The sequence below is a fragment of the Aquarana catesbeiana genome, linkage group LG10, assembly GCF_042186555.1.
Source record: "Aquarana catesbeiana isolate 2022-GZ linkage group LG10, ASM4218655v1, whole genome shotgun sequence".
In the NCBI taxonomy this organism is placed as follows: Eukaryota; Metazoa; Chordata; class Amphibia; order Anura; family Ranidae; genus Aquarana; species Aquarana catesbeiana.
In genome coordinates, this window is record NC_133333.1 from 252,694,473 (window position 1) to 252,710,963 (window position 16,491).

A 16,491-nucleotide genomic window follows, 5' to 3' on the forward strand; every position below is an offset into this window, starting at 1 on the left:
GGGGGCTGGATATATATTTTAAAAAAATCATTTTAGATTTTGTAAATTAATAACAGTTTTTTTTTTTTTTTTTTAACAATTTACAACAAAACTACTACGGTACATACAAAACAAGCCCACAAAACAAAACAATAAAATAACTGCTTTAAAGATAAAAATATATATAATATAAAAAATAAGAATTTATTTAATTATTGTGTATTTAATTATTTATTATTCTTAGACCCCTTTCACACTAAGGCAGTTTTCAGGTGTTTTAGCGCAAAAAATAGCACCTGTAAAGCACCTGAAAACTGCCTCTCAATCCACCCCAGTGTGAAAACTTGAGTGCTTTCACACCGGGGCGGTGCACTTGCAGGACGGGAAAAAAAGTCCTGCAAGCAGCATCTTTGGGGCGGTGTGGGAGCGCTGTATAGACTGCCCCTGCCCACTGTAATGAATGGGCACCGCTTCCGAAGCGCCTGAAAATCACCTCATCACTGGTGCTTTTAACCCCTTTTTAACCTGTTCTTGGAGGTTAAAAGCACCCTGCTACTGCCCGAAATAACAGCAGTAAAGCTTTACTGCTAACGCCCCAGTGTGAACTTAGCCTCATTGTCAGCCTATAATAGGAAACGTGAAATAAAACATTGTATCAATTAATATCCTTTCACACTGAGGCGCTTGAAAACTGCCCATAAAATGCCCAAAGCTTTTGCGGCGCTTTTCAAGTGCTTTTGAGGTATTAGCGGTGAGCTTTTTTGAAGGTCGCCTGAAGCGCTTTTCATTCGCTTCCCATTCATTTCAATAGAGAGGGGCGCTTTTTAGGCGCTTTTTAGTGCTCCAAAGATGCCGCTTGCAGGAGTTTTTTCACCTCCCTGCCAGCGCACCGCCCCAGTGAAAAAGCATTTATTGATTTTAATGGAAATAGTTTTTCGGGAGCTTTTCAAGCCCCCTTTCTTTTTTTAAACGTCAAAGTGCTTGAAAAGCGCCTCAGTGTGAAAGGGTTCTGAAGCAGGTGATGCTTATTGGGCACCAAGATTTTCCCACAAACTAATATCAACCTCTAATTTCAGATGGACGTTTACTGCTTCCTATTCACGGATCTCTTCCTCATCACGAAGCCGGTGAAGAAGGCGGAGAGGACTAAAGTGATCCGCCAGCCCCTGTTGGTGGATAAGATCGTCTGTAGGGAGCTGAAGGACACGGGTAGGTTGGCGTTCTCAAAAAAACATTTGACAGTTCCTAATGTAGCAGCATCCCCGACCTCCAAAGGCCTAATAATGACCTCCAGAGTCAGGGAGAGCTGATATCCATTCTCACAGTGTGGATCACTAGGCATGGTGGGTGGAGAGTAGTGTAGATTAAGTTGGGTGCCAGACACTTTGATGATGCAGAACAAAAGAGATTTATTTTCTCTTAAAGAACGGGGGAGAGAGGGTTAGAGCCAGGGCACCCTTTGAGTAGGTGCAAAAGCACGTAGCAGACTCCGAGACTCACAAAAAGATAACTGGTATATGGGTGGTATGGCTCCGGGCGCCTTAAAGCTGAACTGCACCTGGAGAGATGTTCCCATTAACAACTGAACTGGTATTCTGACATCAACACAGATCTGTACACATACCAACTTGTTATCCCCATTGTGTAGGATCTGGCCTTCATCTCGCAGTCGCTGCCGATTCCTGAACTTAAACTCGCAGTCTCTCTTGAAGACTCCTCAGACTCCCACTGCCACTGGGTCCCTTGAACTTCACACAGCCAACTGCTGTATCTTCTGAGTGCTACCCACGCTGACCTGCTGGGTCTCTTACTCGCCCAACTACTGAACTCTCTTGCAAGCGTCATCCCCTGCTATCCCAACTCCTTCACCGTCTCCGGTTAGGCTGCTCTGGTACTCTCTCCCAGACTATGAACTTTGGCCTCTGATGATAGGAGCGTTGTCCCTTGAAGGCGACAGTTTCCCCTTTACCTCTGATCTTGGTTCAAGCTTTGCCTCTGGCGACAGGAATGGTTGTCTTCCGTTAGCAACTCTGTCCCTTCACCTCCGACAAAGAGGGGTTCTCTGGCTGGCAGAGCCTGTGCAACTGGGTCAGGCTTCCGACATGAAGCCCCAACCCTACGCTGCTCCTTCTGTCCCTGGATAGGCCTCAACTGCCTAGCAACCAGTGAACTCCCAGATAGGCCTCAACTGCTACCAGGGAACTCCCGGATAGGCCTCAACTGCTACCAGGGAACTCCCGGATAGGCCTCAACTGCTACCAGGGAACTCCCGGATAGGCCTCAACTGCTACCAGTGAACTCCCGGATAGGCCTCAACTGCTACCAGGGAACTCCCGGATAGGCCTCAACTGCTACCAGGGAACTCCCGGATAGTTCTCAACTGCTTCCAGGGAACTCGCAGATAGGCCTCAGCTGCTACCAGGGAACTCCCCGGATAGGCCTCAACTGTTACCAGGGAACTCCCGGATTGGCCTCAACTGCTACCAAGGAACTCCTGTATTGGGCTCAACTGCCTAGCAGCTGGGAGCTTTCAACACATGTCCACCCAGACAGCTGCCCAGGTGGCACCGAACCCCGATCACCCGGCTCCTCCCAAATAAATAGGCTCTCTCGGCAGGCTATGGGGCCCAAGAAAACCCCTGCTGATTGGCTAGAGCAACCGATCCACTCATATTCCAAGTTCACACGCACCTTATCAATCCAATGCCATAGGTAACAATGCCAATGACTGGTAGAGGAGAGAAGTGCATTAAACTCAGAAGTAGGAAAAAGAATCAGGCGATCCCCTAACAATTGGCTAGGTTAGTTACCACCTAGCAAACTAGATTTGACAGCATCCCTGTTCAAGGCCAAGGTGCTACACTAATAAAGCAAATCTCGGCTGGCATTGGTTTTTTATCTTTTTGTAATCATAGGCGGCTTGTGGGCTTATAATATTAGATCTTCTTTAAAGGTACTTACCTGGTTAAAATATGAAAATCCGTCTCGGGTGTGTCCGGCGCCTTGTCTACACATGTTGTGCTTTTTATTTATTTGCACTGACTTCTGGGTAGTTGATCTTTCCCCCGGCCCGGGACTTTGTCCGTGGAGCAGATGTGCCTCGTAGATGAAAGATAAATATTGTCCTTTTGTCTGGTTGGAGATCTGACATTGTGTATCCAGAACAAACACTGAATGGAGGTAACCAGACTGACATGGGAGAGGATAAATACCTGCGGGTTATAGAGCAGACAGATGAAAGAAGGGTCCTTATGACCTTCAGCAGGGCGCCTTTATGTTTTATTTTTAAAGGACAAGTCCATGTTTTCTAAACTAAGCAAGTCAATGTGTAGTTTAGAGTGATTCTGTCTCTACATTAAAAAAGAAAGAAAGAAAAAAAGATCTCCCTGCAAAGAAAAGTTTTAATACTTGCCAATCCCAATGCCCAAGCTGATGATCCTGACTCTTAAAGTGGTTGTAAACCTCAGACATGAAATATGAACAAAGCGTATCCCTCTATAGTGTGTACTTGTCTCAGTCCAGAGCACTAAGGGGTTGATTTGCTAAAATTAGAGGGTGCAAAGTCCGGTGCAGCTCTGAAAAGAAACCAATCGGCTTCCAGGATTTATTTATTTTTTGTCAAAGCCCAAAGTGATAATAAAGTCTTGTTTTTGTTTTTTTTTTTTGTTTAAAAATAACAAACATGTTATACTTGCCCCCTCTGTGTAGTTGGTTTTGCACAGAGCAGCCTGGATCCTCCTCTTCTCTGGTCCCTCGCTGGCACTCTTGGCCCCTCCCTCTTGCCCCTATAGCATGCAGCTTGCTATGGGGGCACCGATCCGCTGCTCTGTGTGCGTTCATTCAGACACAGAGCCCCGCCCCCTGCCCCCTCTCTCTCCTCATTGGCCAATAGCGTCTTCTGCTGTGTCTCAGTCAACCACAAGGGAGAATCCCGGACAGCTGTGGCTCTCTTGCAACATCACTGGATTGAGATGGAACTCAGGTAAGTATTGGGGGGGGGGGGGGCTGCCCACAGAAGGTTTTTTTATCTTAATGCATAGGATGCACCGTCTGCATTTACAACCCCTTTAATTGAACAATCTGAAGTTGGAAGCTGATTGGTTACCATCCACAGCTCCTCCTTCCTCTGCTATCTGCATGAGTACACAAAGACAAGGCGCCTCTAAGTGCAGAAGTAAACATATTTTAATATCCCCAACGGGATTAAAAACACTTACAAGATGGGAAGATAAAAACGGCACATCTTAGGAATACGTGGATGGATACGATCTACAGCATTGGAAGGGGCCAAGGCAGGAGGAAGTCCTCAGGCTTGTTAGTGTATGAGCACTACGGATCCAGTCTCAGTCAGTAGCAGAGTGTCCTGGACGTGAAGCGTCGGCGGAACTGACGTAGTCCAAGGAGAGGAGGAGAAGACCTGGAAGTGATGTCAGCACTGAGGGACAGCAAACCAGCCTGGACCGCAGCGCAGGTCGAATGAGGTCATAAGAAAGGGACGCGTTTCGGAACTCTGGTTCGTTTATCAACCTGTGACTATAGGGGTAGCTGTGCACAATATATATTCAATGGGATGGCCGTGGGTGGGAACAATAATAAGGAGACAGGAAATAAACAATATGAGATAGCGTTCTTAAGAGGAAAAAAGTATTTATAAAAATGTATATATAAAAGAGTGTGTTACACTTATTAATAAAAGAGAAGTTGTAAAAAGGGGAAATGGGCAGAAAGGATCAAAAATGTTTAAAATTGTTGGAAGATTAAACAGCACATAAATGTATAGAAAAAACCAACAGCAATCAATAAAATATAAGTGTGTGTGAGCAAATATTAGTGCAGTGTTCTGGATGTAAGCATATAAGCCTATGCATACACACACACACACACACATATATACGTACATATATATATATACTAAAATCATGTATGTCATAAGTAAGTGTATATACTGAATGTAGATGACGTGTAACGTCACATAATGTCAAAATCATGTAATCATATATAATGACTCTTATCCTGTAACCTTTATCTATGTGTCTAATTCCACCTTATATAGTATTTTCTACTACATGCATCTTTTTTTTTTTTTTTTTTTTTTTTTTTTTTTAGTTTTAATGGATATTTTGTATCTGTCCTCTCCAGGTTCATTCTTATTGATCTACCTGAATGAGTATAGAAGTGCCGTGGCAGCCTATACGTTTCAAGCCAGCGGCCAGTCCCTGTGCCGAGGGTGGGTGGAAGCACTTTACAACGCACAGGTGAGTCTTATGCGTTTTCTTGCAATGCATTTAGTATTAGGAAATCTTACACTGCCACCTAGTGTTAAGCTTGTGTATGACAGTATTGGCAGGAAATAGCGCGTTTAGGTGGCTGCCTAATACAGTAGTACCTTGGATTACGAGCATATTTTGCTCCAGAAGAATGCTTGTAATCCAAAGCATTCGTATATCAAAGCGAGTTTCCCCATTAGAATCAATGGAAACTCAGATAATGCGTTCCACAGTCCCTGCTGGTGTATGCAGTACTTCATGTGGCCAGAGGTATGGGGGCGCCAGAGACGCTCGGGGACACTCAGGGACGCTCGGGGACACAGGTTCTAGGTTGACTAGATAACTACACAGGTTCTGTGGCTGATAAAGGTGGTAATTAAACTCACTTGGTGCCTTATCTGCATTAAATCAGCCTCAGAACCTGTGTAATTAATATGTGTCCTGGATTAAAGGAATGATTTGGCAACCCTATCGGGGACACTCGGAGATGCTTGAAAACACTCGGGAACGGATCGTCTCCGAGCATGACCAGCACCCCCGCACCTCTGGCCCCATGCGGTACTGCACACCCCAGAGGCTTGAATCCTGCTTGTCTTGTGGGACAACGCTCAGTCAGGATTTAAAAGAAAAAAATAGCTCGTATTGCGAAACGCTCGTAAACCGTGTTACTCACAATCCGAGGTATTACTGTAATTACATTTTTTATTGGGTCAGTCCATTGTCAGTCAGTTCTATTGGGCTCAGCCTCCCACTTGGCCTCCTGGGTCTCTTGATGACTCCAGGGGTGAGATTTCTGTGCTTCAGTTCTCAGTTGTTACGTAGTTTCCCCTAATGTAGTGGAAAGGAAGCAAAGACAAGATAAGTATTTGGGGGGTTGGGGGGCAATTATGTGAGGCTGTTCCCTTGGTGATAGGTGAAGGTTCACTTTAAACCTCAAAACCTGATATGCATATACCAGTTACAGCCTGATGATGGCACTGTTGCCTATTTTGCCCCCTTTGCACAGTTCTATAGTCTTACTCTACTTTTACTATATAAAGAAGTAAAAAAAATGCATAGTAATTCCCTTAGTAAAAATGCATGGGATAAAAAAAATGATTAAACTATTCTGCGCTGGTCAAAAGTTTTTCATTGATTTAAAACAGAAGATACCACTTTTGGACACTAGATGGCGCAGAGTATCCTATTTTCTACAATAATTAGCCCCATCTAGTGGCCAAATGCTGTATTTGTTTCTTATTGGAATGCAGAGAGTCCTGATCCATAACAGTCAATAGGATATTATTACACAAGGATTCCGATTATTCCATGGTTACTGCACTGTCCACTACAGTATTAAATACACACACATGGTTTTGCAATCTCCTAAAAATGGTTTGCCATTAAGTACATACGGCTCTGTCTCCCTAGAACCTCTTGCAACGATTACGTCAAGAGCATGTGCAAAGCCAGCAACAAGTATCTCACCTTCCGGAAGAGGAGGAGGATATGGAAAGCGGGACCTCCATGCCCAGCTCACCGACCATTCTACGGCGAAGCAGCACTGATATCCCACGCAGGTAATACCTTATTACTACCCTACAGTCAAATAGCAAATGGCCTTCAAAACCCAAAGCTGGCCATACACTAAGAATTTCATACGAAAGTCCTCAGTACATTCCATGACTTTACAAATGTTGATTGAAAGTTTAGCGAATAATGTTCCCAAAATTAAACTAAATTCTACTATGTGTATGGCTAGCTTTACTGCAGCCAATGGGAGGTCAAGGGGGCTCTGTAGAGGCTGAGGGCTCTTAGGGGGGGCTGGTGGCACAATGAGAGGTTGAGGGGCACTGCAGGCCATTATGGGTGGTGGAGGAGCCCTGTAGTGACTGAGGGCTCTTAGGAGGCCTAGCAGCACCATGAGAGGTTGAGAGCCACTGCGGGTGACTATGTGAGGTTGAGGGGCACTTTAGGGACTGAGGGCTATTAAGGGGCCTGGTGGCACTATGAGGGGTCTAGGGACACTGCAGGCCACTATGGGAGGTTGAAGGGCACTGTAGAGACTGAGGGCTCTTGGGAGGCCTAGTGGTACTATGAGAGGTTGAGGGGCACTGCAGGCCACTATGGGAGATTCAGGGGCACCGTAGGGACTCAGGGCTCATAGGGGGCATTGCCTGGCCGGACCTGGGGGCACTGCAGGCCACTATGGGAGGTTAGGTGGCAATATAGGAGGTTAGTGGGTCTGCAGCTACCTCAATATCCAGGATCAGGGAGGCCATAACCTGGCAGTAGGCCATGGCCCAGTTGTTGAGAACCTCAACAGCAACTGTTCTGTACTTGTAAACCCTTCCATGTACCCAGTAAAGTGACTGTCCTCAGGCGATACACAGAAATAAAACAAATCCTCCTACATAAGATGTACCTGTTTATCTAGAGTATTCTCTTCTCTACATCTTTTCAAAGTTCAGCATTTTTAAAGCTTGTCTGAGCTTTCAGAAAGTGGGGTGGGGAGCTGAAGTTACACTCTGCAGAGCTCAGTAAGGAGGGCTGAATGGAGTGAAGGGGAGAGTAGGGACCCCCCCCCCCCCATTCACACAGCAACAGAGCTAAGGCTGTCAATCACAGGTGGTGTGCTGGATCTCCTTCTCTGTAACCTTTTTTATCTTGATATCACTGGTGTGACTCTTGCATATAGCAGAGGAAGAAGGCAGCAGAAAGAAATGACACTTAGTGCTATTGATTGAGACAAGTACATACTGTAGAGGGATATACTTTGTTCATATTTCATGTCTGATGTTTACAGTCACTTGTTGGGCCCACGAGAAGAGATCTAGACAGAAGGAAACCTTAGTTTGCCCAATTCCCATCTTATTTGCAGTTATTTTGTTGATAAATTGATGCTTCATTGGTTTACTTTGCCAATTTTGAGGGTGAATCTCTATCTTGGCACATTAATAGTATATCATTTTTTTTTTCAGTCCTTCAGACAGCTCAACAGAAACCATCTCGGTAGTGGTGGTTGATGCCAGTGAAGACCTCTCTTCTCCCGAGGCTGAACAAGGCCCATTTGGCTCCCAGTCTGATGAGACCTCAATTAGCACCACGGCATCCTCCTTAACGCCCACCAGAGAGATGTTTGAAAGTATGGAGACATCGGAGGCGAGTCCAGTGGGGGATTCGAACTACCTGACACTGGAGCCCAACGGGTGTAGGTCCTCCTCCATCGACAGCGCCTACGGGACCCTCTCCCCCACCTCGCTGGAGGAGTTTGTGGAGCGCCAACAACAAGAATTGACAGAAGAGGAGCGGGAGTCGGTTAGTTCCCAGCGTTCTAATTTGTCCCCAAAGCTCAAACGGCGAACCCCAGTCCAGCTCTTGCCGTGCAAGTCCAAGGTCCTGAAATCCAAGTCAGAAGCCAATCTCCTTCACCTGGTGTCCATCAGTCCTACCAACCACACAGACGACGAAATCCAACTATCCCAAAGTAAAAGCTTGTGTGAACTTTTTATGTCCCCTGGACCAGAACATTTTACGGAATCCAACGGCCACACCGATGGCAGCGGTTGGCATTTTGCCAAAAGGACTAGCTTGGTGGAACGTTCATCGAAGAACATCGAGGAACACTTCGTAAAGCCCAGGTCCCGGTCGGACTGCACGAGGGTGCAAGTGGTCAACTTAAGCAGCTGCAGCAGCAGCTCCTCTGACCTTTCCGATTCGGGGGAGGCGGGGTTCTCCAAAGACGATGAGAGCGAGAAGTTAACAGACCCGCTGTCTGACCAGCTGGACTCTCTCCCGGAGTTTGAGTTTGATCCGGAGTCCCACGTGTACGGTAGCTCTTTGCCTGAACAGTGTGGCGAGGACATTGAACTGGACAATGCTAGCGCTCCTGGCTGTGCCAAGAGTACGATGTCGGATCCTCAGTCAGGGCAGCACAGGAAACTTACCCTGGCCCAGCTTTACAGGATAAGAACCACTTTACTTCTGAATTCCACTTTGACGGCCTCGTAAGTATCTACAGATCTTCGTTTTATAGTAATGTCCAGGTTCACCCCTTTCCAGCATCCCTTTAAATGGGTCTTTACACCCCAGAGATGGGAAGGACTGCTGGTCACATCCTTCAATGCACCCTCTTTTGTTTTAACACTCTTACAACTTACTATATGAAAAAAATAAAGCCAATCCATTAAAAGAGGCATCCCCATATATTCAGCAAAGACAGCCCAACCCAGCAAAGAGACATCCCAATCCAGCAAAGAGACAGACCAATAATTTCAGCAAAGAGACAGTCCAATCCAGCAAAAATAAATTTCAATCCAGCAAAGAGACATCCCAACCCAGCAAAGAGACATCTCCATATATTTAGCAAAGAGACATCCCAATTCAGCAAAGAGAGACCCCCATATATTCACCAAAGAGACTTCCCCATATATTCAGAAATAAGACATCCCCTTCCAGCAAAGAGACATCCTCATATATTCAGCAAAGGGACATCCCAAACCACCTAAGAGATGGTCCAGTCCAACAGGGACATCCCCATATAGCAAAGCGACGGCCCAATCCAACAAAGAGACAGCCACATCCAGCAACATTGTCAACTAATTTACCATTGTGATGTCTAACAACTTGTCTCTAGACCAGTCCACAGCGAGCTGAACTGAAGCTGGCATGGCGCCCAAACCAGCATCTGGTCTGCAGGGAGAGGCAGAGTGCAGATGATATCACTCCACCTTCCCCCTGCAGCTGGACCTAAGTGAGCTGCATCAGCTCACTCGGTGGCCGCCCTGCTTTAGCAATTGCTAGTTACCACAGCAGCAACAACTCGTTGGTTGGGGCCCGGGCGCCTGGGCCCCTTGGGATACCCGGGCCCCCTACATGTGTATGGGCTGTGTCCCCCCCACCCCCCGATGGCTGCCCTGTAAGGTTGGATTAAAATTGAACCAAAAGTCTCTAAAGTCGCAGTGGAGATGTGCTAATGTGAACGGAGCCTTAACAGCCCCTAACCACACGTCTAAATGTAGGTTCCATTCACACTCGTGCAACTTGTCATGCGACTTTGGACAGATAGGGGATGATTTACTAAACCCGAAGAGTGAAAAATCCTGGTGCAGCTCTGCACGGTAGCCAGCTTCCAGCTTTTATTGGCAAAGCTGAAATTAGAAGCTGATTGGCTGCCATGAACAGCTGCACTGGATTTTGCACTCTCTAGCTTTAGTAAATCAGCCCCATAAAATCGCATGACCAGTCGCAGCCCATGTATTTTCAATGGAAGCCGTTTCAAATCTATGCGACTTGAAGTCGCAGCGATATTAAGAAGGTTCCTGCACTACTTTTATGTGACTTGAGTGCCATAGACTGCAGTGTAAACTCTCAAAAGTCGCTTCCCTCCTACCCCACTTCATCCAAAACTAAAACAAAAAGTTTTGCCTTTTAGTTATACATTAAGATATTCAGTTGGTCACCTGGACCCTCAACCCTCAGACCCTTTTTTTTTTTAGGGGGCAGAGTTGTGACTCCTGCTGATATAATTCTACAGTCTGCACACAATGTGTGTATGTGTGTGTAGGGGGGGGGGGGGGGGGCAGTTGTAGAAATTAGGAGTCGCTGTACAGAAATGATTACGTCTAGGTTCACATTTGTGCGTTTGTGGGAACATGCGCAAAATTGTGCGCTTTCCCAGCAATGCACAGAAACGCCCTGGCAACCCCAAGCATCAGGGAATGCGCATTTTTTTTTTGCATGAGCCAAAACGCATGGGTGTTATATCACCAATGCGTTTCAGTGCGGTGCTATTTCTCAAAATGGGCAAGGATGACTTCTGAGTGTTTCTTGCTCATAGGAGAGCCCATTGAAATGAATGGCCTGCGATATACACGGATCTGCTCTAGTGGTATGAATGGAACCTTAACCAGCAGCAAGCCGTCATTTCTACCAAATGGTCTCCAAACTGCAGCCCACTAATCCTCCCACTGACACCAATGATGGGGCACTATTCCTCCCACTGACACCAATGATGGGGCACTATTCCTCCCACTGATACCAATGATGGGGTACTATTCTTCCCACTGATACCAATGATGGGGTACTATTCCTCCCACTGACACCAATGATGGGGCACTATTCTTCCCACTGATACCAATGATGGGGCACTATTCCTCCCACTGATACCAATGATGGGACACTATTCCTCCCACTGATACCAATGATGGGGCACTATTCCTCCCACTGATACCAATGATGGGGCACTATTCCTCCACTGATACCAATGATGGGACACTATTCCTCCCACTGATACCAATGATGGGACACTATTCCTCCCACTGATACCAATGATGGGGACTATTCCTCCCACTGATACCAATGATGGGGCACTATTCCTCCCACTGACACCAATGATAGGGCACTATTCCTCCCACTGACACCAATGATGGGGCACTATTCCTCCCACTGATACCAATGATGGGACACTATTCCTCCCACTGATACCAATGATGGGACACTATTCCTCCCACTGATACCAATGATGGGACACTATTCCTCCCACTGATACCAATGATGGGGACTATTCCTCCCACTGATACCAATGATGGGGCACTATTCCTCCCACTGACACCAATGATGGGACACTATTCCTCCCACTGACACCAATGATGGGACACTATTCCTCCCACTGGCACCAATGATGGGACACTATTCCTCCCACTGACACCAATGATGGGGTACTATTCCTCCCACTGATACCAATGATGGGGCACTATTCCTCCCACTGATACCAATGATGGGGTACTATTCCTCCCACTGATACCAATGATGGGACACTATTCCTCCCACTGATACCAATGACGGGGCACTATTCCTCCCACTGATACCAATGATGGGACACTATTCCTCCCACTGACACCAATGATGGGGTACTATTCCTCTCACTGACAATGGGGCATTTTCTATTTGCATTGACCACAGTCTGGCCCCCTAAAGTCTGTAGGACTTTATTTTTAAGGTTTGGAGTCGCCTGATTTGAACCATTGAAAAGGTTTTGTACAATTATTTTGTTATTTGACGTTGACATCAATTGTTTTTTTTTTTCTTCCAGTGAGGTTTAATGACGCGGAACTGACCCAAGCCTACCAGCAATAGCGGGAGAAAGGTGTAAATAAGACTGCCTTCACCAGGCGGATGTCTACGAGGCTTCCCATGGCGACAATCGCCACCTCCTTCGAGATGGCTTCTTCCGGAGGACCTCCCGTCCCGTCACCTCACAGAACGCAGCGACGCACGAGTGGCAAAGCAACTGGATTCTTCCAAACGTTTTTTGGAAAACGTCATCGATCCCCCCAAAAACTATAAACCAAACTTACGTTTGCACTTTGAGCAATAATGAAAAAAACAAAAAAAAAACTCTGAAGAGGAGAAAAAAAACGGTCGCGGCATAAAATGCCGAAAAATTTCAGCCAGTCGACAGACCGGAACTTTCCGGAAAGATCCTGAGATTTCCCCTTAAAACGTATCTATGCCTGGACTTGGAAACCCTCACGCACCTGTCCTTCCTGCCGCTACGTCACTGCCACCATTTTGTCTCTTAGTGCAAGTTTAATCCAGAAAGGGCGTTTCCTGGGGTGTTGGGAAGAGTAGAGATTTTTTTGATGCAGGTCTTCCGTTGGAGCTTCTGCTCTTCTTCAGAAAGCTTCTGTATGTGACCAAAGTTGGGGGAAGACTCTCCTATGGATGTAGGATGGAATTAAGACTTGGCGGCGTCACCTGGCGCCCAATGTCTGCATCCAGGGATGTTGCCAGATAGGTTTAAGCAAGTGAATTTTTTTCATTACACATACAAAGCCTCTTAAGCAAAGTATCTGAAAGAAGAACTGGCTGTGTTGCCCATAGCCCCTCGTTGGGTGATAGAAGGCATGGTTGGGCCACAGAAGGGGCAGGTATCCCGGTGAGAATGACCAGTAGGGAGATGCTGGTCAAGCCTCGCTTGAGCTGTTCTACTTCCCTGACAGCAGCAGGAAGGGCCCATTAGCACTCCCACGCCGAGGTAATGCATGGGCAAGGGGCGTTACCACATTGGGAGGCGCCATTTATTCTCAATGGCACCCCAATATACTTGCATTGTGCAGCGTTGCCCTACAAAAATAGTTAATGGTCTTTTTTGGGAAGTTAGGGTGCATTGGCAGCATACAAGGCGAGTTGGCGTGTAACATTATGGTGCCACGTAACTGTAAATGGAACCTCAACGGCCTTTGGGCTTATGTCAATGGCATCTGTTTGAGAAGCTTCTGATACCATTTAGGTCTTATTCACATGGGCAGAGAGGCCCATACAGCATGCAGAGGGACCATGGGCATCCAGGGCTGGGCATCCACACCTTTACGGTTGCGTCCATTGATATGTACTGGCTGCTGGCCACCACTGATTGGGCCTCTATGTCCTTGTGAATGAGCGCTTTAGAATTCATGGAACTTCTTTTGATCTGAAGTTGGCCCAAACCCAGGCGTCAAATGATATCAGGCCACTGGCCCATCCAGCTGCAGCCATGGAGTTCTCCACCCGGCAGCTGCACGTGACAAAGGGGCAAGGGTGGTGGCTGATGACATTGTCCAAATATGTCCATATTTGAGTGATGCCATTGACCAGATATGGCCATGTGACCATAATAGGTCAATATTGTCACCAAGCTGCCCTGCTGCCACACATAACCAAGGGGTGGGGATGCTGGCTGATGTCATTATCCACATGGCCATACTTGGACAATGCCATTGAACCAGATAAGGCCATGTGCCAGTGGTGTCACCAGCAGCCACAGAATTCTCTGCCTCCCAGCCGACCGTAACGAAGGGATGAGGATGCTGGCAGATGTCTTTATCTCAATATGACCACCTGGTCATACTTGGACAACGCCAATGACCAGATATGGCCATGCGGCCATGTCGGGTCAATGGTGCCACCACCTGGCCCAGTTGGCTGTGAATTCTCCACCCCGCAGCCACTTGCAACAAAGAGGCGAGGATGCTGGCTGATGTCATTATCCCAAAATGGCCACACTTGGACAGCGCCATTGACTAGATATGGCCATGTGGCCATACTAGGTCATTGGCGTCAGCAATTACTGGCCCAATCGGCTGCGGCCACAAAATTCTTCACCCCGTAGCCGAAAGTAACAAAGGGGCAGGGATACTGGCTGATGTCATTATCCAGATTTGGCCATATGGCTTTACTTGGACAATGCCATTGACCAGGTATGGCCATGCGGAAATGTTAGGTCAATTGTGGCACCAACTAGCCCAATTAGCTGTGGCAAAAAAATTCTCCACCCCGCAGCCGAAACATAACAAAGGGGCGAGGATGATGACTGATGTCACTATCCAAATATGGCCACATGGCTATGTTTGGACAACTGCACTGACCAGATATGGTCATGTGGCCATATTGGGTCAATGGTGTCACCAGCATTCCTGCCTCTTTATTACGCTTGCCTGGAGGGAAATTCCACGGCTGCCGCTGTTTGGGCCGGCAACCTCATTACTACTCCTGACCAGCTTCAAGTAGGCTCTATAGACTTTTTTATGGTCATTTGAAACCCCCTTGAGGCTAACAAACATGGCGGACACAGGGCCCTCAATCCCTTCCTTTACATCATAGCTGTGTACAGGATCGGGCCTGCATGTGTGAATGCGCCCCCCAGAAATGGCACCCTATATATACAAGACGCTGGTTGCGATGGCTGCTCAACACCCCCCTTTCCTGTGCTGACCGAGGCCTAGGGGGGTCTATGTATAAAACGTTCGGGAATTTGACAAAACATTTGCACAATCAGAGGTCAAATTGCCATTCTTACTGGTATGTGTGAATCCTATATCAGCGCCATCTAGTGGCCACAAAAAAAATGTTTGTTTTTTTTTTAATTTAGCATTATGCCCACTAGGTGGCGATGGTGATACATGAATCACACATAATGGAGGAAATACAGCAAATTTTTTGCCCCGCTTGTGTAGATGTTTGCACAACGAACGTTTTATACATGTATAGATTTATACAAAGTGTTTGCAATTAGGATATAGGACTGGCTTAAGTGACTTTGAAACATCCCTGCATGCCTTGTTCTGTCCCCACAGCAGCCTAGGTGCGATAGGCAGACATTTTTTATTTTTTATTTTTTTGGAAGCGCACAGTGACAGTATTACCCCTCCCCCACCCCGGACATGGTGCTTGCCAACATTTTAAATTATTCCTTTTTTTTTTCTTGAAAATATTTGTTGAACTAAGCTTTTTTTTTTTTTTTTTTTGTAACTTTATTTAAACGTTCAAAGGGCACTTTATTTGTAAAAAAAAAAATTATATATATTCGCTAAACGTTCCCTGTGGAATTATTAATGAGCTACCTGTACAGGAATATTACCGTATTATCTCCGCATGTCTCTTACGTTAAACACTGACATCTTCTCTTCTCTGAGTGGTCTTCTCCTTTCATTTTCCTCCAAGCAGACCTACGTGTGATGGCGGGGGGGGGGGGATGGGCCATGCTGAACGCAGCCTATCAGCTCCAAAGGATTCCGTGACATCACAACCTAGAGATTGGGCTGGATTTTTTCCGCCTCGGGATGGCCACGCCCATCGCCTGTAGGCGGCGAATAAGATTTAATGAAGATGTCCTAATTTTGTTCTTCTTGTACATTATAATGTTACTTTGTATTCTGTCTGCAGGAAGCCGGCGAAGCTTTACGGCGAGCCGGGCGCGTTTTTTTTTTTTTTCCCTACCCCTCTTCTTTTTTATTTATTAAGCATTCATTAGCTCCTTAAACTTGTATCATTTTTTTGTAAAAAAGTGGAAAAGAGTTTTCCTAATAATTTGAAAATAAAAATATTAATTCAAAAATCTCTACGAATGTTTATTGTTCTTATGTTTTGTGGTCCCCCCCCCCCCCCCATTTTTTCTGTTTTCATTACATACATATTTTAATCCCTGTGATGTCATCACCGGGTCTCTGTGCTTCTCTATACAATGCTGGCAGATCCTGTGGGAGGGGCCAGCAGGGGGCTGTACATCTCTCTGAAAACCTCAGGTACCTCAACCCTGATGCAAGCAGTGGGCGGGCTCATGGGTGGAGCTATGCAAATATAACTGGGTCTTTGCTTCTCTATGTAGTGTGGGTAGATCCTGTGGGAGGGGCCAGCAGGGGGCTGTACATCTCTCTGAAAACCTCAGGTACCTCAACCCTGATGCAAGCAGTGGGCGGGCTCATGGGTGGAGCTATGCAAATATAAC

At 46.5% G+C, this 16,491-nt stretch overlaps 1 protein-coding gene across 6 annotated transcripts in view; it reads left to right on the forward strand.

The window, feature by feature from the left end:
* PLEKHG5 (pleckstrin homology and RhoGEF domain containing G5) overlaps positions 1 to 16,101 on the forward strand; it is a 355,104-nt gene extending 339,003 nt beyond the window's left edge. For all 6 annotated transcript variants that reach the window (XM_073603639.1, XM_073603640.1, XM_073603641.1 and 3 more), the window contains 5 exons: positions 1,056 to 1,188; positions 5,119 to 5,234; positions 6,657 to 6,805; positions 8,207 to 9,232; positions 12,319 to 16,101. In XM_073603639.1, coding sequence (XP_073459740.1) covers positions 1,056 to 1,188; positions 5,119 to 5,234; positions 6,657 to 6,805; positions 8,207 to 9,232; positions 12,319 to 12,328 — 1,434 coding nt within the window. In that variant the 3' untranslated portion in view covers positions 12,329 to 16,101. The remainder of the gene's footprint in view (positions 1 to 1,055; positions 1,189 to 5,118; positions 5,235 to 6,656; positions 6,806 to 8,206; positions 9,233 to 12,318) is intronic.
* Positions 16,102 to 16,491: the final 390 nt, after the last annotated feature.